This window comes from Arachis stenosperma, chromosome 4, assembly GCF_014773155.1.
Source record: "Arachis stenosperma cultivar V10309 chromosome 4, arast.V10309.gnm1.PFL2, whole genome shotgun sequence".
Taxonomy (NCBI): Eukaryota; Viridiplantae; Streptophyta; class Magnoliopsida; order Fabales; family Fabaceae; genus Arachis; species Arachis stenosperma.
Window position 1 is genome coordinate 51,575,945 of NC_080380.1, and position 21,240 is coordinate 51,597,184.

The following is a 21,240-nucleotide window of genomic DNA, read 5'->3' on the forward strand; positions in this document are numbered from 1 at the left end:
TGATGAGTGTCACGGATCATCACATTCATCAAGTTGAGGAACAAGTGATATCTTAGAATAAGAACAAGCTGAATTGAATAGAAGAACAATAGTAATTGCATTAATACTCGAGGTACAGCAGAGCTCCACACCTTAATCTATGGTGTGTAGAAACTCTACCGTTGAAAATACATAAGAACAAGGTCTAGACATGGCCGTGAGGCCAGCCCCCATGATCTAAGATAGCATAAAACTACTCAAAGATAGCTACCAAGATGAGAATACAATAGTAAAAGGTCCTATATGTAGAAAACTAGTAGCCTAGGGTTTACAGAAATGAGTAAATGACATAAAAATTCACTTCCGGGCCCACTTGGTGTGTGCTTGGGATGAGCATTGAAGCATTTTCGTGTAGAGACTTTTCTTGGAGTTAAACGCCAGTTTGGGCGTTTAACTCCCATTCTTGTGCCAGTTCCGGCATTTAACGCCAGGCAGTTTTGAGCTGATTTGGAACGCCAGTTTGGGCCATCAAATCTCGGGCAAAGTATGGACTATTAAACATTGCTGGAAAGCCCAGGATGTCTACTTTCCAGCACCGTTGAGAGTGCGCCAATTGGGCTTCTGTAGCTCCAGAAAATTCACTTCGAGTGCAGGGAGGTCAGAATCCAACAGCATCTACAGTCCTTTTCAGCCTCTGAATCAGATTTTTGCTTAGGTCCCTCAATTTCAGCCAGAAAATACCTGAAATCATAGTAAAACACACAAACTCATAGTAAAGTCCAGAAAAGTGAATTTTAACTAAAAACTAATAAAAATATAATAAAAACTAACTAAAACATACTAAAAACAATGCCAAAAAGCGTATAAATTATCCGCTCATCAAAGTCCCGCTATTGTTGGATTACTCTCTAGATTGATTGATAATTAAAGGTTATCCTATTTAGGTATCTCTTACTAGGTAAGGGAAAGTCAAACAAGTTGGGATGCTATGCCCGTTCACAAGTTGCAACCCACTTAATTAAAAGGGATTGGTATTAGTGACTAGAGGGCAAGCCAACAATAACCCAATTACAATCTTTCTTTCAAGCCTTCCAACTCAAGGGTTCCTTTCAATCAACTCCCCATCAAGTTTGGGAACTACTCGCTCATTGTGGATGCAAAATTCATAACATAAGTAAAGGAATTAAGGAAAGACATTGTAAATAAAAATAAAAAATAATCAATTAAAAATAAAAGTAATCCTTGTATTAATTAATCCTAAAAATATTCCAATGGTAAAATTAAGCAAAGCAAAGGACATGGAAGAGTAAAGCCAAGTAAAGAAAACGAACTAGAATGACGAAGTCTTGATGAGGTAATAACTCTTCTCAGTATCCCAATGCAAAAAGTGGTAGAAAAATCAAATCCTAAAATCTATGAATGTCTAGAGAGAAAAACCTAGAGGAGGAGTAAAAACTAGATCTAAAACTAAAACTGTGTAGAATGAATGTGTCTCTGGTTTCTGCATGTTCTCTGGCTCTAGTCTGCTATTCTGGGCCGAGAACTGGGTCAAAATAGGGCCCAAAATCGCCCCCAGCGGAATTTGCAGATTATGCAGATCGCGCACGTCACGCGATCGCGTCGTCCATGCGAACGCGTCATTCGCGTTTTTCCTTGCCACGCGTTCACGTCGTCCACGCCTTGTGCTTTTCCATTCCGCGCGGTCGCATGAGCCATGCAGCTACGTCACTGCGATTTCTCCTCTTTCGCGCGAACGCGTGAGCCATGCGGCCGCGTCACTTCTCGCTGGTTATCTCCTTAATTTCTTGTGTTCCTTCCATTTTTGCTAGCCTCCTTTCCAATCTCCAACTCATCCATGCCCTATAGAGCCTGAAACACTTAACACACAGATCACGGCATCGAATGGGATAAAGGAGAACTAAAATGCATAATTAAAAAGTCTCTAGGAAGCAGTTTTCAACCATGTAATAATATCAGGAAGGAAATATAAATGCATGCTAAATTAATGAATAAGTGGGTAAGGATCATGATAAAACCACACAATTAAACACAATATAAACCATAAAATAGTGGTTTATCAGTTGCCTTTCCAGTCATATGCCTAGAACATCCGCTGTCCATATACCACATATTGTCCTTCCATTTGGATGCTAGGCAAACCTACAAAATGAGCTCAAGTGACCTTAGGTATCCAAATCTTCTTGGATCCTTTCACGTTAAACCATCTCCTATGTCCCAATCCATTGTAGTAAAAAATAACTTTGTAAACTTTGTCACCAATCATTCTTTCACCAAGAAAACATTGAACGGGAAAGTGTTCGTTCCTATTGCATAGTCTACAAAATTTTGGAGTTGCTGTTTTGTTAAAGTAGGTTGGGTTTTGAAACCTTGTATTTTTAGAAGATGAAGCTATGTTTTCAAACAAAGGTTTCTCAACAGATTTGAAATTTTTATGAAACCTCAAGCTAGCTTTATCAAAAAAAGGTTTTTGGCTAGCCAAAATTTGATTTAAATTTTTGGAACTTTGAGTAAACTTGGCTAAGTCATTTTCAAGATTTTTGATCATTTTCAGCAACTCTTCATTTTCTTTAAAACAATTTACATATGCAACAATAGAATGATCACTTTCACAGCTTCTAAGTTGAGCTTTTAACTGCTTGTTTTCTTCAACAAGTTCAACAGCAGTTTCAGCTTCTCTTAGTTTATCTTTAAGAAAACCATTTTCAGCTTTTAAGATGGTGATTTGTTGCTCAAGATCTTGGTTTTCAAGCAGAAAACACCTAATTTTTTTAGAAAGGTGGTCTATCATAAGATGGAGATCTTCAGTGTTAGGGTTGTGAAAGATTACCTGATCAATATGATCTGCCATGAGACATGGTTGTGACTTGGTCTCGGATTCTTCATCATCCTCTGAGTCATTTTCCAAGTCCTCCCATGAAGCCATCAATCCCTTTTTCTTTCCTTTCTTTGGCTTCTCCTCCTTCTTCAATTTAGGGCAATCAGATTTAAAATGCCCAGTCTTTTTGCAGTTGTAGCATGTCACCTTGTTGAAATCTTTCTTTTGTTTTCTTGAGCTGCTTCCCTTGCCTCTTTCCTTGAACTTCACCATTTTCCTGAATTTTTTAGCAAACAACACAAATTCATTTTCAGATGAATTATCACTGGATTCATCATCCAGGGGGGTTAGTAATAGATGTAAAAGTAATTCCTTTTTTTTTGAATCTTTTTTCAAATAAGTATTTTCAAAAGCAAGCAAATTTTCTCTCAAGTCATCATATGTCATGGAATCTAGACTACTACTCTCAGATATGATTAATGCTTTAGTTTCCCACTCTTTAGTGAGACATCTCAAAACTCTTCTCACAAGCACAGAATCAGGATACGTAATTTCCATAGCATCCAAGCCAACAATGATGATGTTGAATCTTTCAAACAGCTCATCAATAGATTCTCCTTCCTTTATTTCGAACATTTCATACTCTTTGTTCAACATATCTATCCGGGTCTTCTTCACTATGGTGGTTCCTTCATGGGTGATTTGAAGTTTGTCCCAGATTTTCTTCGCCGTTGTGCATCGTGATACCCGTCGGTATTCCTCAAAGCTGGTAGCACAGTTGAGCAAGTTGACAGCCTTGGCATTGAGCTCCACTTTCTTTCTGTCTTCCTCAGTCCAGCTTGCTTCGGGTTTAAGATATACTACTCCTTCAGCACTTGTGGTAGTTGGAAATTAAGGACCCTCCAGGATAATCTTCCAAAGTCTGTAATCTATTACTTGCACAAAAATCTTCATTCTTTCCTTTCAATAGGTGTAGTTTTCCCATTGAAAAGAGGAGGTCTGTTGCTTGACTATCCCTCTGTCAGATTGTAGGACACCAGATTAGAGCCACTGTTTTCTGCCATCTGCATCTTTTTTCCAAGCTGCAAAGCTTGATCTCTTTGAGACCAAGCTCTGATGCCAATTGATGGTTTTTGAGTGGCTAAGAGAAGGTGGGGTTGAATCTTAGCCCCTTTTTCACTTAATAACACTTGCTGGTCTTTGAAACAACTTCTGGAGACTTTTTTATTTTTGTCTCGTACCCAGCCACGAGACTTTTTCTTTTTATCTCGTAAACCGGAATGAGATATTTTTCAGTTTTACCTCCTGTGCAGCAGAAATAGAAATGGAGTAGAAAAGAGAGAATTATACCAAGATATATCCTGGTTCAGCTGCTAAGTGCAATGCAGCCTATATCCAGTCTCCATCACAACAATGATGGAATTTCACTATAATCATCATTGATTACATTCACCAATTCTCCCTAGGAACTACCCTTCCCATCCGGGACAAGTCCAGAATCTAAACCCAATCCTGAACTTGACTTGGTCACTGCCAAGCTTTCAACTGTAAAGTGCTAACCCAACTTACAAGGAGATTCCCACAGAATCATGATACACAACACAGATGTACAAAGGACCTCTAAAGACGTCTATGGCTTTTTCTTTTAATTTTGTACACTTTGCCTTTTTCCGCTCTATGGCTTTTTCATACAAACCTCACTGTTTGCCTTTTTCCATGAGACTCAAGACAGACAAAAATAAACAGAAAATTACAAAATGGAATACATTGAAGGAGAAGAACTTCTGTTAGCTTAGGTAGCTCTGAGAACCCTATGCTTTGCACTCTCACTCCTTGCTTCAAGTCCTGACTGTTCTCCCTTATTTATAGAAGGGAAAGCCTCCACGGTTGAAGTGTTGAACCAAGCCAAACTTCTTATTCTTCATGCAAACCGGTTCGGCCAGAGAGAGAGAAGAGATAACCGAATGCAATAACCAACATGCAATTACCTCTGGGTCTTTCTTGGTCACCAATCTTCATCAATCCGAGCCTTCCATCTTGCCTTGCACTCCAAGATGGATTTCTAGCCCTTGATGAGTTATGATGATGACAGTTTCATCTGCCCTAACTTCTGCCTTCTCCATCATGTAGCTACTGTAGCTACCTCCTGTGATGGTTGAGCGAAATCAGAGACAAGCCATCCCTCCATGGATCTTCTCCTTGCTGACTGAGATCTTCTTCATCCATTTTTGGTATGGAGAGCTTGAGGTTACTTTACCAAATCTTACCATTCTTGGTGAAGATCTCAGCCACAACATACTTTTGTTTTCTTTTTCATGCCATCATTACAATGATCTTGTTGCTTGTTTCTTCTTTCTTTCGGTAGCTAGGCTTAGCTTCCATGGTTTTCTCTGTGATATGACCGAAGAAGAAGAGAGATGAGAGAGTAGAAAGAGTAAAAAAGAGAAGCAATCAAATGGATTTGATGAATTAAAATGAATTAATTACTTCCCTTTGCTTTAGGTAGCGTGCCTCATTAAGGCAATCAATCAAATCAATTACAATTTCTCTCTCATTGTTCCAAGGTCTGCATTAACTCTCCTTAATAAAATTTGAATTCCATCATATGATGAAAAATAAGATTCGTTGGAAGCAATGAAACTTTGCTTTCTTTGCTTAATAGTTTCGGACCAAGCTTTGGTCTATTTAGCAAAGATTTTAATTGGGCTTGTAGCAATAATAGTTCAAACTGGCCCAACTAATAAAACACTTCAGCCAACATTCATATGACAATATTGCACAAGGCTGAAATTTTGATTTCATTGGGCTTATGTTCTTTTCTTTTCTTTTCGGCCCAACAAAAATCTGCACAAACAAAATTATTAATTAAGCAAGTATGAATTAAGATTCAATTAATAATTTTGTGATTTATTATTTTAATAATATTTGTTCATCATCAAATTAAATTTAGAATTTTTTAAACTCATCATATATCAATGAAAAATAGTACTAAATATGAAGGATAAGTTTTATTAACTATAGTATAAAATGTTTAATCATTAATTATTTTAAGTTGATTAAATTTTAACATTATTATATATAATATGTAGAATAATTATGTGAGATAATGAGATTGAGTAGTTGTACTTATTTAATTTAGATAAAATTTTATAATCTTGTGACAAAATCTTAAAAGACTATTTTCTTATGTCTTTAGCAAATGATGAAGAGGATAGTTCTTTGTTAGTTAAAATAATAATTATAATACTGTGTTTAGAATGGAGACTAAAACTGATTGATAGAGACTAAAAGACAAAAATTGGAAGACAGAGACTAAATTTAAATTAAGTATCTTTATTGTATTTGGTATAAAATGTATTAAACTAAGTTATATCTAAGTATCATGTTTGCTTTAAGATAAATATGGACATTAAGGGAGAATAGATTTAAAATTTAAAAAGTTAAATGAGAGTATTTTTTAAAAGAAATGTTACTAAAGTTTTTGTCACCATTCCTAAGAATTTCAGTCCGTTTTGTTTTCACTTTCTAGAGTTATTGAAGGGACTAGAAATTTGTTTTTCAGAACTAAAATTTTAGTTCATTCTAATCTTTAATCACCCAATACAATATTGAATTTCAGTCTCTCAGTCTCAGTTTCAACATCTAAAAATAAATACTACCTAAGAGAACTAAATTCTGAGAAGGACAAGGTAAAATGAATAACGTCAATCACATTGATTTTTATGACACATAACATACATTTGATAAAGTTATTATGATTATGTATCGTGGAAAAGGGGTTTTGGCTTTGTTTATGCTTACGGGATACGATAACAATATTTTTTTGAGCTTAATTTCGGTTGAAATTTACTCAAAAAATGAAATACACTAAATTTTAATTCAAGTGACATTACATCTTTATTTCTTCGTAACAGAAGAATAAAGACACCTAACATTCAAAATACTACCATATGTAATTGAGGATTCTATATTTAAAATATATCTCAATTAGCTTAAGTAATATTGTTAGTGAGAATCAAACTCATAATTTAAAAAAAGACTGATTGGTTAATAAGTACAGTTATAAAGCACTTATAAATGCTTAAGTGAAATCTTGATTTTTTTTACACATAATAAAACTTTGGTTTTTGGAGAAAAAGTGATAGTACTAGATGGGCAAATTGATTTTGATTTTTGAATAATTAATATCACTTCTATTTCAATTGTAATAAAAAAAATTTTGTGATAAAAAGGCCTATATTAATACTTATTATTTTATATATGGATAATTCAAGACTTTAGCACAAATATTTTCTATAATTTTACAAGAGTTAATTAAAATAAGTTATTGTGCATTAATCTTATTTTTAGTTGTTTTGGTTGATGCTTAAACTAAAAATATGAAACAGTTTTTAGGTATAAATTCAACTTCTTCGATAAAATATGTTTGTGAATTTCAACAAGTAATAACGTTGGTCATATTATTTTGATTACAACATTGAATATGATAGTAGATTATAAAATAGTTTTGGATAAATTTTAACAAAAATAATTCTCTATAATAGTTTATTTTGCTATGATAATAAAAAAATAATTTAAACATAAATTATCTCATACTAGATTGAATTTATTCAAATTGGTTCTAACATAAGAATAAGAAGATTTGAAAAATTTTACTCATGAATTACAAAAAAAAATATCTACAAATTTAACCACTAATATTATTTAAAAAAATTCTTTAAAAATATATAATTCTAATATAAATATTTCAATTTAATCACAAATTATATATTATTTTTAATAGTAATTGTTATACTTTAAAAATAAATAAAATTATTATTCATTGATTTTATTATTTTTAATATTAAAAATAGTTAAACTTTAAATATAATTAAATTTATAAATTTTTTATAACAAACATTACTATGCGTATTTTCATCTAATATTATATCTTAATCTAATTTTATATCTCATTAATTATTTAGCTTTTCATTTTTAAAAAAGAAAATAAATTTATTAGTTTCATTGTTTCTTCTATAACCATTTGACGTGTACACAAAAATTTAATAAATAAATCAGCATTAATATACGATAAATATAATATATATATTAAAAATATGTAAATTAGTGTATGTAAAAACAATATATATATATATATATATATATAAATTAACTTGATTAGTTTTATTGTATATATAATATGTTTTCATTTATGGAAACAAAAATATTAAAAATAAAGACAGGGTAATAGACTCGATTTTACATTTTAAGGCTCTAATGATGTATTATAAAAAGCATTATAAAATTACTAATCATAAATATAAAAAGCATTATGAAATTACAACTACTATTTTAATTTGAAGTTCTTTTCATATGTTATTTTATTACCATGGCACACGTACTTGTTATTTGAATTTTATATATTGTGTACTTCACTATCAATTTAAAAGTGCTTAGAAAGTGTCCTGCCCGTGGTCTACATACTGATGCTGACCAATGAACAGGAATACAATTCTTGCAGACGGGTATAAACAAGCAACCTCCTCTTAAAATAATCACACATATATAAAAATAGAATTTAATTAAATTACATTTTAAGAAAATATTTTAATTTTTTTATATTATTTAATATATTAAAAATATAAAAAAATTAATTTTTAAAATTTTTTGATCAATATTATTTTTATAATACTTTTTAAATATGTTCCTAAAACATATTATGATAAAAAAAACCAAACAAAATAATCAATTTATTTATTTATTAAAGTTTCTATTATATAATTTAAGATATTGGTATTTTAAAAACACTAAAAAATATTAGAATTAGAGGATAATTAAGAAAATAAATTATAATTTTTAGTAATATTTTATTGTATATATAAAAATAAAAAAGTTTATGTATTCATAAAACTATTTAAATTTTTAAATTAAGCAACTAACTTGAATTAATAGAGTGATGGACTTATTTATTTGTCTAAATAAGTTTTGAGAATTCGAATTCTTACCATTCAATTCATATTTATCAAAAATTATAATTCTAGTTTTGTATTCACTTTTTTACCTTGAATTAAAATTTATTTTATATGTACTAATTATATGTTTCATTATTCATATATTTGTTATTTTTTTATAATATTTTTTCTCTAATACTCTCTTATACATATTATTATTTTTTATAAAAATTTTATTATTTTTTGTTTATATGAATTTTTGTATTGTTATTGTTATTCTTTTTTATATGGAATATTTTTTTAATCTATATTATGATTTTATTAATTTTATTAAAATATTAAAAAATACTAAAAATATTAAAAAATATATTAAAATTTATTTAAATATCTAATATAAAATAATTATTTAAATTTATATTTTTTATAATTTTATATCTAAAAGTGATTTAAATAATGTAATTTAAATAATACTTAATTTATTATAATTTATTTTAAATAAAAATAACTAAATATAAATCATGTTAATATTAATTCATTTTTAATCAAAGCTAATTTTGTAAAATCAATTTTATATAAATTTCTGTTTACAAATGTTAGTCCAAAGACACACTATGCAATAAGCATGAGGCTGAAGCCAATAGGAAAGGAGATACCATTATAGAACTCAATTAGACTTAATAACATCTGACAAGGAATCATTAATTATCAATTATTATAATTGTATTTTTGGTAATAAGATGGAGAGGAGAGAGGTGTGAGAAAGTAACGAATATATTGGGTTTTCCTTACAAGAAAAATGAATAAATAAAATAATAATAATAATAAGGTGGCGAGGACTGAGAGAAGAAAAGGAAAAGAAAAGAAAAAGAAAAGAAGAAGAAAGAGAAAGGGGAAAAAAAGAAAGGAGAGAGAGAGAGAGGGTGGAAGAAAGAAAAGATGGGTAACAAGGAAGTGTTGTTGTTTGAGATGCGAGCCTGCAACTCCGGTAGAAAGGGAACCTTCTCCGTACTTCTTCTCTTCCTCCTTTTCATTCTAATTCTTCCTATCATTTAAAGTTTCTTCCTTCTTTCTGTTTTTCTATTTCTTCTTCTTCTTCTTCTTCTTCTTGTTACTAATCTGATTTGAAGGGTTCTCAAAGACATCACCTTTTTGTTCAGAGCATAAAGATAAAGAGGTTTTCTGATAAGGGTCTTCCTAATTTTGTTATTTTGGCTTCTGGGTGCTAATGCTTGAAGCGGTTTCTACACAGTGCATTGTTGATGATTCAGGGATCGGTTAAGTTTTCTGGGGTGAGGCTTGCATTTCAAAGTTTCGTTCTTTTTCTCAGTGGGTTTGTGGGAGAAGGAAAAAAGGAGGGGGGGAGGGGTGTTCGGATTCTAAGTTCTGTCTTGGTATGTTGTTGGTAGGATTTTGGGTGTAAATAGTGTGTTAGATTGGTGAGTCCTAGATTTGCGTTTGCTATAGTTGTCGATTCCTCCTTTGATATTATTTGATTCCCAGGAGGATTTGCAATCACCAAAAAAGGAAAACAAAGAAAGAAAAAAAAAAAAGATAAATCAAACAAAAAAGAAACCATTTTTATTTTGATTAGAATTAAACATAAAAACAATCCCAATCAACCCCCAAATTTTACGTGGGTCTTTTTTTCTTTTCTTGTTACCAATACTCTTCACTTAAATTTCTTCATTTTTTGGACAAATTCTAGTGATCAGTGTTCTGGTGCCGAAGGATAGGAATTTTTTTTATTGTTAATTTTGGTTTTGTGAGAAAGAGAAAGAATTAATCCTTATAGGAGGAATTTTTTTAAATTTTTTTTGGGTTGGTTGTGGAGGCAGTGGCTTTGTTCTATGTGGGTCATTGCATCTTTATATGGGAATACCTGACAGTTCTCTACTAGATCTAATAGAAAAGCTTAGGAATTGGGTTTCTTGGGGAGGAAGTGATTTGTCTTGTTTGTCTGAGAAATTTGATATGCTCAACAGTGGCTGCAAAATGTGTTGCGAGTGCAATAGAAACCTCACTGAAATTGCACAGCAGAAGTACAATTGCAAGAGTTGTGGCCGGTGGTTGTGTGCCAAATGCGTCCGGGGTTATGATCTTGTTCCGAATGCTGAATCTGGCAACAATGGATTCGGGGAAACCACCATAAGGTCTTGCAAGTTCTGTTCAGGTGCTAATAATAATAACAGTAATAGGGTGTTGAAGTATAGTGAGAAAGTGCATCCTTCAGCTTCTCCACAAGAGAGTCCAAGACAGAGTCCTGAGCCACCTTCGCCATGTTTTAGTGTTGAGAGTGAGAGAATTAGTTCTCCAATCAATACTGAGTTGAATCAGGGAAATCACTTTGAAAGATATCTCCATGACCATGACTGTGGTTATTATCCTCAATCCATGACAAGGAGGATGAGCTCGTCTGGTACTCTAGCATCTTCGGTATCAATTCATCAATCTACCATCAGGTACTCATACTCATAATTCAATATTTGTTTGAGGAAGTGGAAGTTACATGGTTTTATGTATTTTCGCAATTTCATTATAATTCTTGCAATTTGTCATAAGAAAATGTTTGCTCACATAAAAGCTCATTACTATTTGAAGTGTTGAGTGCTGCTTCCGATTCTAGATTAGTTGATGATGTGATGTTCTGCTTGTAGATGCCAAAAGATAGCATGTGTATAAATTTGATTTTATATTGGTTTCGGTTTCATGTGCCTGAGTATGTTGGAAAAAAAAAACGAATTCGATCAGAATAATAGGTATTTCAGTGTCTTGATGTAAGATTTAAAATTCAAACTTCAGAAATAGAAAATGGATTTATTAAAAGATTATTGCTCCTTATGTAGAACTTTGACCATATTAAATTAAATTAATCGATTTTTTTTATAATAAAACTTGATAACCAACAATTTAACTGAAAAAAAAAAAATCCATAAGATCCATCTATGTCACAACAGCTAAAGTTATATATTAGGTGCATCATATATTAACAAGGATGAAATAATTCTGACATCATTTTTATATCATAAAGCACATCACATTTTCATTGCCCACATCCTTATGCAAAAACTTTATGTAAGTTTCATGGATCTGGTTTTAGTTCAATATTTGGTTGAGGAAGTTACTTGGTGTTATCTGTATTTTCGGAATTTCATTAAAATTCTTGCAACTTGTCATAAGAAAAAGTTTGCTCACATAAAAGCTCATTACCTTTGAATTATTGAGTTCTGCCTCAGATTGTTAGAAAATTAATCATCTATAATTTATTTTAAACCTTCTACAAGCTCTCATCGATGATCCTTGCATAGGTGATGTAATGATCTTTTGATGCAACTAGAAAACCCCTTTGACAAAACTTGATTCCACAATTATTGACATGTTTGTATATAAATGTAGGAGTGATGAAGAAGAGATTGAGGATTCTGCCAAGCACTTTCATAGGCGATCACGTACATATTGTGACAATTATTCAGATATAGATTCAAGTAGCTTTAGTGCTAGACATGACACTTACAACTATAATTCTGTGGGGTCAAGTCCTTCAGATAGCCCTTCTAGGAATGATTTTACTTCTAGTCGGGTTGGGCTCCTTGTACAGAAGGGGCAAGAGAAAATCCCTGGCTCGCAACATGATGGTCCCTTTAGTCAACAAAGCACGGCTGTATTAAGAAAGCCTGAACAAGGGACTGATTATGCATATAATACTGCTTATTTTTCTGATGACTTGTCAATTTTCTGGAATCAGAATGAGAATTCACAGAGGCCATTGGATTTTGAAAACAACGGTCTTATCTGGTTCCCGCCAGCACCTGAAGATGAAAATGACGATGCCGAAAGCAATTTTTTCGCATACGACGATGAGGATGATGATATTGGTGACTCTGGTGCCATCTTCTCATCCAGTAGCAGTTTATCTAACATATTTCCCACAAAGGAGAAGCAAAATGAGGGAAATAAAGAACCTTTAAAAGCTGTCATACAGGGGCATTTTAGAGCTCTTGTTTCACAGCTTTTACAAGGAGAGGGAATTAAACTTGGTAAGGAAAATGATCCTGAGGACTGGCTTGACATAGTGGCAACGATTGCGTGGCAGGCTGCTAACTTTGTCAGACCAGATACTAGCCGAGGCGGCAGTATGGATCCTGGCGATTATGTAAAGGTCAAATGTGTAGCATCTGGAAGCCCGAGTGAGAGGTAATGTGTTCTAATTTTGCCTATATATGATGTGGATAAGCACATCTTTTGTGATTAACCACTAAATTGTTGACTTCTATTTTGCAGCACCCTTATAAAAGGAGTTGTTTGTACAAAAAATATTAAGCATAAGCGCATGACCTCTCAATACAAAAAGCCTAGGCTGCTCCTTTTAGCAGGAGCACTGGAGTATCAGAAGGTTCCGAATCAACTTGCTTCTTTTGATACATTGTTGCAGCAGGTGCGTTCTTTATTTCTGTATGGATTATTTTTCTCCCTGTTAAAATTTTCTCCCTTGAAAGAACTTATGAATTTTGTGATTGTGGGCAGGAAAATGATCATCTCAAGATGATAATTTCGAAAATTGAAGCTCTTCGACCAAATGTTTTGCTGGTAGAAAGAAGTGTAGCTTCATGTGCTCAACAATATTTGCTAGCAAAGGAAATCTCCCTGGTGTTGAATGTTAAAAGGCCTTTGCTCGAGCGAATAGCTCGCTGCACTGGTGCTCATATCACTCCATCAGTGGATAGTTTATCCAAAGCACGAGTGGGGCACTGTGATCTGTTCCGCTTAGACAAAATGGTTGAAGATCATGAGACTGCTACTAATTTTCAAAAGAAGCCATCCAAAACATTGATGTTTTTTGAAGGTTGTCCTCGGCGATTGGGATGTACTGTAAGTTCCATTTTTTTTATGTCTCCTTGTTTTGTAAAATCACAGGATGGCATGGTTGTGTGCAATGCAATCTAATTTTGATTTTGGTTCTTGTAGGTTTTACTGAAGGGAACGAACCGTGCAGATCTAAAGAAAATTAAACATGCTGTGCAATTTGCAGTTTTTGCAGCTTATCATTTATCTCTTGAGACCTCATTCCTTGCTGATGAAGGTGCTACCCTTCCCAAAATGATAGTAAAGCACTCAATGGACATGCCTGAGATTGCAGCAATTGATGCTGATATTTCTAACTCACTCCCTTCAAGCATGTGCCACTCGGAGGCTGATGCTGATCTTGATTCTAAAAAGCTTGGAAGTTTGGACTCACCATCAAAGCATCTTGATGACCATAATTTTCATTCATACACAAGCACCATGGTGGATTATAGTAGTACTGAGAATGTACTCTCAGATTCATGCTGTAGTAATTTAACTTCTAATCTGACTGCGCGACCAGACTATTTGAATAATTGTAATGAATTGGAGGGGGACACTTTGTTCAGCACAAGGGACCTTTCGCAAGAAGAATTGCAAGAAACCATGGTTCAAGAGGAGAGGGAGCATGGTGAAGTTGTTGACATGACAAGAGACAAGGTTAATGAGGACGAGTTCTCAGGTGAATACTTTTCTGCCACAGAGAGTAATCAGAGCATATTGGTGTACTTCTCCAGTCATTGTGTATCAAAAGGGACGGTATGTGAACGCAATAGGTTGCTGCGCATAAAATTCTATGGCTCTTTTGATAAGCCACTTGGGAGGTATCTTCGTGATGATCTCTTTGATCTGGTTAGTCATGCTTGTTTTTCCTGCTACTTTCAATAGTTCCATGTTATTTATGAATGAAATAATAAGTAAATTGCATTTCTTTCAGACATCTTGCTGCCAGTTTTGTAAAGAGCCAGCAGATGCACACGTCCTTTGTTTTACACACCAACAGGGAAATCTTACAATCAATGTGAGGCGCCTTCCCTCGGTGAAATTACCAGGGGAAAAAGATGGTAAGATTTGGATGTGGCACCGATGTCTCAGGTGTCCTCTCGTAGATGGAGTTCCACCAGCAACTCGCAGAGTTGTTATGTCAGATGCTGCTTGGGGGTTGTCTTTTGGAAAGTTTCTGGAACTTAGCTTTTCAAACCATGCAACTGCTAATCGGGTTGCAACCTGTGGACATTCTTTGCAGAGGGACTGCCTCCGTTTTTACGGGTAAGTCATCCATACAAGAATCTCTAATTGACAATTCTTTTTATGTATGTTACTTATTTTGGTTATTAATACTAGAAAGTTGATGAACAACCAAATTTAACAGGTATGGGAGTATGGTTGCTTTCTTCCGGTATTCCCCTATTGATATTCTATCTGTCCATCTGCCCCCATCTGTGTTAGAATTCGGCCACAATCAAGAGGACTGGACTAGAAAGGAGGCAGGAGAGGTGATATTTGAAAAGCCTACTACCAATATTTGCAGTACTACTTTAAAAGTGGTGCTGAAATATATAATCTTGGTTAATTGTAAGTTATAGTTGATCTACCCTTTGATATGAAAATTTTAACCTTTCTTTTTTCGTCCTTCTGTACAGCTTTTTCGGAAAGTGGAAACATTGTATGTGGAGATATCGGATGCACTTGATCGGCTTGAAAGAAGTGTTACCTCTCATGGCATGGGAAATGAGCTGTCAGATACGTGCGAAATTCATCATAACATACTGGAGCTGAAAGATATGCTTCAAAGAGATAGAAAAGATTATCACGTGAGGAAATTAATTGATATCTGGCGCCAAATCTCTTTGTTAATACATTTTATTGATGCATGTACTTTTTCTCTAACTTCCTCTTCTGTTCTTATAATATAGAATGTGCTACTATCAACTTTAGAGACTCCGCTACCGGGGAAGATGGCTGTAGACATTCTTGAACTAAATCGCTTGAGACGTTCACTTCTAATTGGTTCATATGTCTGGGATCACCGATTATACTCGTTGGACTCTCATATCAAAAGAAGTCGTCGTTTCAAGGGTAAACAGGAAAATGAATCATGCCCAGAGGTAAAAGAACCAAGCATTGATTCGTTTCACAAGGATCGGAATGTGGATAATGTGTCTCAGCAAGATAATCATCGGCCTTTAAAATTGCATGAGCCCGATGAAGTTCATATGGTTGGAGAACCTGATGACTCACTTGGACCTTGTACTTCTGAAGCATTAACATGCCATCGTGATGAAGAGGAAACACACTCGGATGGTGAAGTTGTTGTCAACAGAGCATTATCTGAGTGCTTTCCGCACAGGGAATCCAATCTTTCTGAGAAAATAGATTCTGCGTGGACTGGGACAGGAACCGAGCAACCTCATACAAAAGTTGAACCACTTCATACAGCACAATCCAGTGTTTTACCAGCAGGATCTGTTCGGCATTCTTTTCCAAATGATAACCCTCCTTTTAGAAGGTTGATGCAACCAATCAGAGTTCATTCTTTTGATTCAGCATTAAGAGTCCAGGAAAGAATCAAGAAAGTCTTGCCCTCCTCATTACATTTATCAACACTCAGATCTTTTCATGCTTCCGGAGAATACAAGAATATGGTTAGGGACCCTGTCTCTAATGTTTTTCAAAGTTACTTTCAAATGTTGCCGTGGGAGGCACAGAGGCTAAATTTGATACTGAGCGCCACACCATCATTCATCTCCTCGTGTTCTCACATAGCCGAAGGTGCTCGGTTGCTGCTTCCCCAAACACATAATGGTGACAGAGTTATTGCTGTTTATGACAATGAATACTCTAGCATAATATCCTATGCTCTTAGCTCTAAGGAACATGAAGATTGGGTTTCCGGGAAGTCAGACCTGCAAGATGCTAGCTTGACTGCTGCTCGCGAGAAAAGCAGAGAAGATTTGGCTACATCTAGCTTTAATGCATGGGGTTCTCTGGACTTGGATTATATCAATTATGCTAGTTATATGTCCGAAGATGCTACATCTTCCCTTGGTTCTCTTATCCGGGACCCCAAGAAATCTTCACACTTTCAGATTTCTTTTGGTGATGACTCTTTGGGTGCTGGAGGTAGAGTGAATTTTTCTGTCACTTGCTATTTTGCGAAGCAGTTCGAAGCACTTAGGAAAAAGTGCTGCTCCAATGAAGTTGATTTCGTGAGATCTTTGAGTCGTTGCCAGAGATGGAGAGCACAAGGAGGGAAAAGTAATGTATACTTCGCCAAGTCGTTGGACGAAAGGTTCATTATTAAACAAGTCACGAAGACAGAATTGGATTCTTTCGAGGAATTCGCTCCGCAATACTTCAAATACCTTATGGATTCCTTGAACCCGGGAGGGCCGACTTGCCTTGCCAAAATTCTTGGTTTATATCAGGTGAGAGCTCAGCCCATTCTTTGGTTTTCATGTGCGAGCTTCAGAGTTATTTGTAACTGGAAACTTCTATGCTTATAGTTTTATCTTGGTTGGCTTTTCAGGTCACTATCAAATACCCTAAAGGTGGGAAAGAAACCAGGATAGATGTAATGATAATGGAGAATCTCTTTTACAACAGAAAGATATCCAGGGTATATGATCTGAAAGGGTCAGAAAGATCTAGGTACAATCCAGATACAACAGGCACTAACAAAGTGATGCTGGACATGAACCTGTTAGAAGCATTGAGGACGAAACCCATATTTCTTGGTAGTAGGGCTAAGCGAAGACTCGAGAGAGCCGTATGGAACGACACATCCTTTTTAGCAGTAAGCTTTTTTATCTTCCAAATCACCTCCTAATGGTTGAAGGCTACAACTAGCATATTTTTGACAAATAATGTTATCGTACACATAAAAAACAGCCACCATGGATTTGTGTATAAATAAATTTGTAGTTCAACTTATTTTCAATGTGAATTTCGTATTTCAATGTGTATTCTACACTAATGGTTGATTTTGGTGGCTGATTTTTAGTGTATATCTAGCATGATTGTATTTTTAAGGGTTAATAGCGACACTACTTTTTATGAATCTATCTTTATTGGACTTCAACTAATCTATTTCAAGCCAAGTCCATCTTTATTTTATTTAGTTGTAGCAATTATGACTCTTTTTGTAACACTAGTTCCTCCCAATCTTGTTGATCATCAGTCTGTTGATGTTATGGACTATTCGTTGCTGGTCGGGGTGGACGACGAGCGCAAGGAGCTGGTTCTCGGGATCATTGACTTCATGAGACAGTACACTTGGGACAAGCATTTAGAGACATGGGTTAAGGCTTCTGGAATCCTTGGCGGTCCGAAGAACGCTGCCCCAACCATAGTCTCACCGAAACAATACAAGAAGAGGTTCCGGAAGGCCATGACGACATACTTCCTCACCTTACCGGAGCAGTGGTCATCTTGAAAGCTAGGTTGTATAATATTATTGTTGTTTCACATTCTTTTCCTAACACACAAACGGTGGTTAGGGCAAAGGAAGCATTAGTGACTTTGGACACTCTTAGCTTTGTTTTGCAATTTCTTTTTTATTTTCTTTTCTTGAATTGGTATACCAATACAAAATGTGAATGCTACAATAATTATATATGAATAATTTGATTAATGTCTATAATGACATGATATCTCTTAAGAGTATTTACTTTCCTCTTCTTATACATGCTGCCTTATTTTTATTTTGTCGTGTCATACTCTGCAATTGGATTCCTATCTCGTTTTGATTTAGTTGAGATAGTATATTACGTTTTAGAGTAGCAAAGTCTTCCAAATAATAAATGGTTATTGATGGTAAGAAATCTTAAATGCAACCTGTCCTAACTTATAACCATATTTCATCATTATTCCATGAGTGGATCTCAGATCTCTCAATTTTTTTAATTATTTAATAAACTGTAATTTTTTATTATTTAATATTTATTTATATATATATATATATATTTTGGTTTTATTTTGAAAAGTGTAATAAGAGATTGTACTTTACTAAATAATTGAGGAAAAAAATGGAGAGGATTCATATTTTATTGTCAAGGTAACTAAAAGTTCATATCTAACTATGGTAAGCATGAGTACTAATTTTAAATGTGTGTTTAATTCTGACTTATATTTCATTACATAATTGCTGCTATTGACCGCATTGCATCCAATTCGGACTTTTGATCTTATTTTACTCTGCAGTCTCCATTCTCCCCACAATTCTAAAGAATGAAAAGTGGATAGTTGATACTATAATATAAGTTAATTAAACTATTAAACTATTTTGATTATGAGGTTGCCTTATACATTGGCCGTTGGCGTTCTTTGAATGATAACATTTCTTCACTTTTTTTGCACATGCTCCATCTAGAATATAATTTGAGGCAATACCCCTAAATTAATCTTTAGTCTCTAACATTTTTAGTCAAATACCTAAATTTTAACCAATTTAAATTATTGAATCAGATTCCAACCTTTTATTCAATTAAACAATTTAGTCATTACGCCAGATTCTTCGTTAGAAATTGATAAATTTACTCAAGTCAATCTTTATAGTTATTTGAAAAAAAATTATAAAGGTGTCTAAAATTTGTAAAATTTTTCACCTAAGTCTTTCCATGTGTAAGCAAGCTTCATTACCCTCTAATGTGATAATCTAGCATAGAAATTGATTTATCTAATCGAATAAAAGGTTGAATTTGATTTTGGTGTTTTTCCAGTGTAAAATAGTTTTATAATTATATTTAATTATGTAATATTATATTAACAAAAATAATCATTATTTGTATTAATTACGTGAATAATTTATCTGAAAAAAATAATTAAATAATTATGTAAAATTAAAAGCTCTACAAGATTAATAGAGACAAATATTTCATGGGCATTAATGAACTTATATGAAAATTCAACTTTTGTGCCTGTGGAAGGCAACGTTTTTCACAGTTTCCTTATATATATAGACTTGCACATGAGCTCGTCCTTTTCGAACCACTATAATGTTTTAATTTATTTATTTATTTTTCTTGCTTGTTGATATAAGAAAAAGAAAATGCTATTCAAATTTGGACGCCTTGGATAATTTAAAAGCAAATAGTCAGCGTGGATACAATACGATGGATATGTATGTATAAAGAAATAAAGAAATCCAAATACATACGATCAATTGATTATTGTTGTAACGAGAAGTGTAAAGTTAATGGGTTTTTTATCTCATATATTTTTTATTGTTCTTTGCTTCTTTTGAAGTGGGACTAATTTCATACATTTCTGATTTTTTCTCACTTGCAACACTAACACCATACATGTATTAATTTAATTAGGAGTAAATACTAGTGAGTTATAAAGACAGAGTTCGCTGTTCATAGATTTAATCTCCGAATTAATATCCTAAAAAAACATCAAATTAAACCGTATTTTATACTTCAATCATAAAATTTTGAGGTAACCATTAAAATTGATTTATAAGGGTTTAAAGATGAATAAATTTGTCCTTCAATTTTTAAACTGGTTAAATTAGTTTCTTAATTTTAAAATGTTAATTAAATTAGTCTTTTTGTCTACTGACTAGTGAAGAACATTAACAGAAAGTTGATCCGAAACTTAAATTGTTCAGCATCTTCAGAGGGTTCTAAAGGTACTAAAGAAGAAATTTCTTTTTGTAAAATTATCAAAATGTTCATTTGATAAATTAGAGATTGATTATTTAGGTCATACCATCAATAATAAAGCAGTCAACATAAAAAAAAGATAAAATTCAAGCTACAGTAGATTGGCCAACTCTAATGCTCCGTTTGGTTGATGTATTTGATGAGACATAGACACAGAGACACAGACATTAAAGACATGGACATAAAATATTTGTGTCTATGTATTGTGTTTGGCAAAAATAAGAAATAAGACACATATATTTGAAAAAGACTAAATTACCCTTCATTCAACCACAAGTTTTACCACTATTACAATACACCTATTATCCCAAACAATGCATGCCATCACTGTTAAATTTTTATTTCTTCTAATAATTTTTTATTTCTTCTAATACCATCTTAAATTATCATTTAAATATTAAATATATAATTGTTCTTGAAAAAAAATAGAAAATTAAAGTTCAGAATTTATCAAAGATTAATCAAAATTTAAATAAATAAAAAAATTAAATGTACAAATTTTTTTTTGAAAAAAATAGAAAAATAAATTTAGTTGTAGAATCTAAAAGAGAAAGAGAAAAAAAAAGATTTGGGAAGATAAGAAGACAAATTTTAAAAACTCAATAAGGGTAAAAGAGTAAAAAATTAGTGTCTCACAAGTTGTGTCTCAGTGTCTCACCAAATTGGAGGTACACAAATTTAGTGTCTCCGTGTCCATCCGTGTCCTCCCGTGTCCTTCGAAAATCTGTGTCTCACCAAACCAAACAGCAGACATGTGTCACCGTGTACCACTGTGTCTATGTCTCAGTGTCTGTGTCTCAGTAACCAAACGCTACCTAAGAAAACTTTTGAAATTCATAAGTTACTATAGACGTTTTATCAAGGGATATGCATCTATAGCTAGCTCTTTAATCAATTTACTAAAAAAAAGACTCTTTTGCTTGAAATTAAGAAACTACAGAGGCATTTGATAAAGATCAAAAGTGCTATCATAGCAGCACCAATCATG

The 21,240-nt window shown here is 33.3% G+C and overlaps 1 protein-coding gene across 1 annotated transcript; it reads left to right on the forward strand.

Annotated features, from left to right (window-relative positions):
• Positions 1-9,579: 9,579 nt before the first annotated feature.
• LOC130972999 (putative 1-phosphatidylinositol-3-phosphate 5-kinase FAB1C) lies at positions 9,580-18,238 on the forward strand. Its single transcript, XM_057897362.1, has 11 exons — positions 9,580-11,204; positions 12,139-12,936; positions 13,024-13,177; positions 13,267-13,611; positions 13,708-14,436; positions 14,522-14,853; positions 14,957-15,080; positions 15,228-15,398; positions 15,501-17,012; positions 17,114-17,380; positions 17,765-18,238. The coding sequence occupies exons 1-11, from the start codon at positions 10,615-10,617 to the stop codon at positions 18,017-18,019; spliced, it is 5,277 nt and encodes a 1,758-aa protein (XP_057753345.1). The 5' UTR covers positions 9,580-10,614; the 3' UTR covers positions 18,020-18,238.
• The last annotated feature ends 3,002 nt before the right edge of the window (positions 18,239-21,240 follow it).

Bases quoted from the DNA above. Each gene is read 5' to 3' on its own strand.
- LOC130972999 (XM_057897362.1), top strand. From the start codon at position 10,615: ATGGGAATACCTGACAGTTCTCTACTAGATCTAATAGAAAAGCTTAGG. The intron at 13,178-13,266 runs GTGCGTTCTTTA...GATTGTGGGCAG, and splicing joins TTGATACATTGTTGCAGCAG to GAAAATGATCATCTCAAGAT. The intron at 17,013-17,113 runs GTGAGAGCTCAG...TTGGCTTTTCAG, and splicing joins AAATTCTTGGTTTATATCAG to GTCACTATCAAATACCCTAA.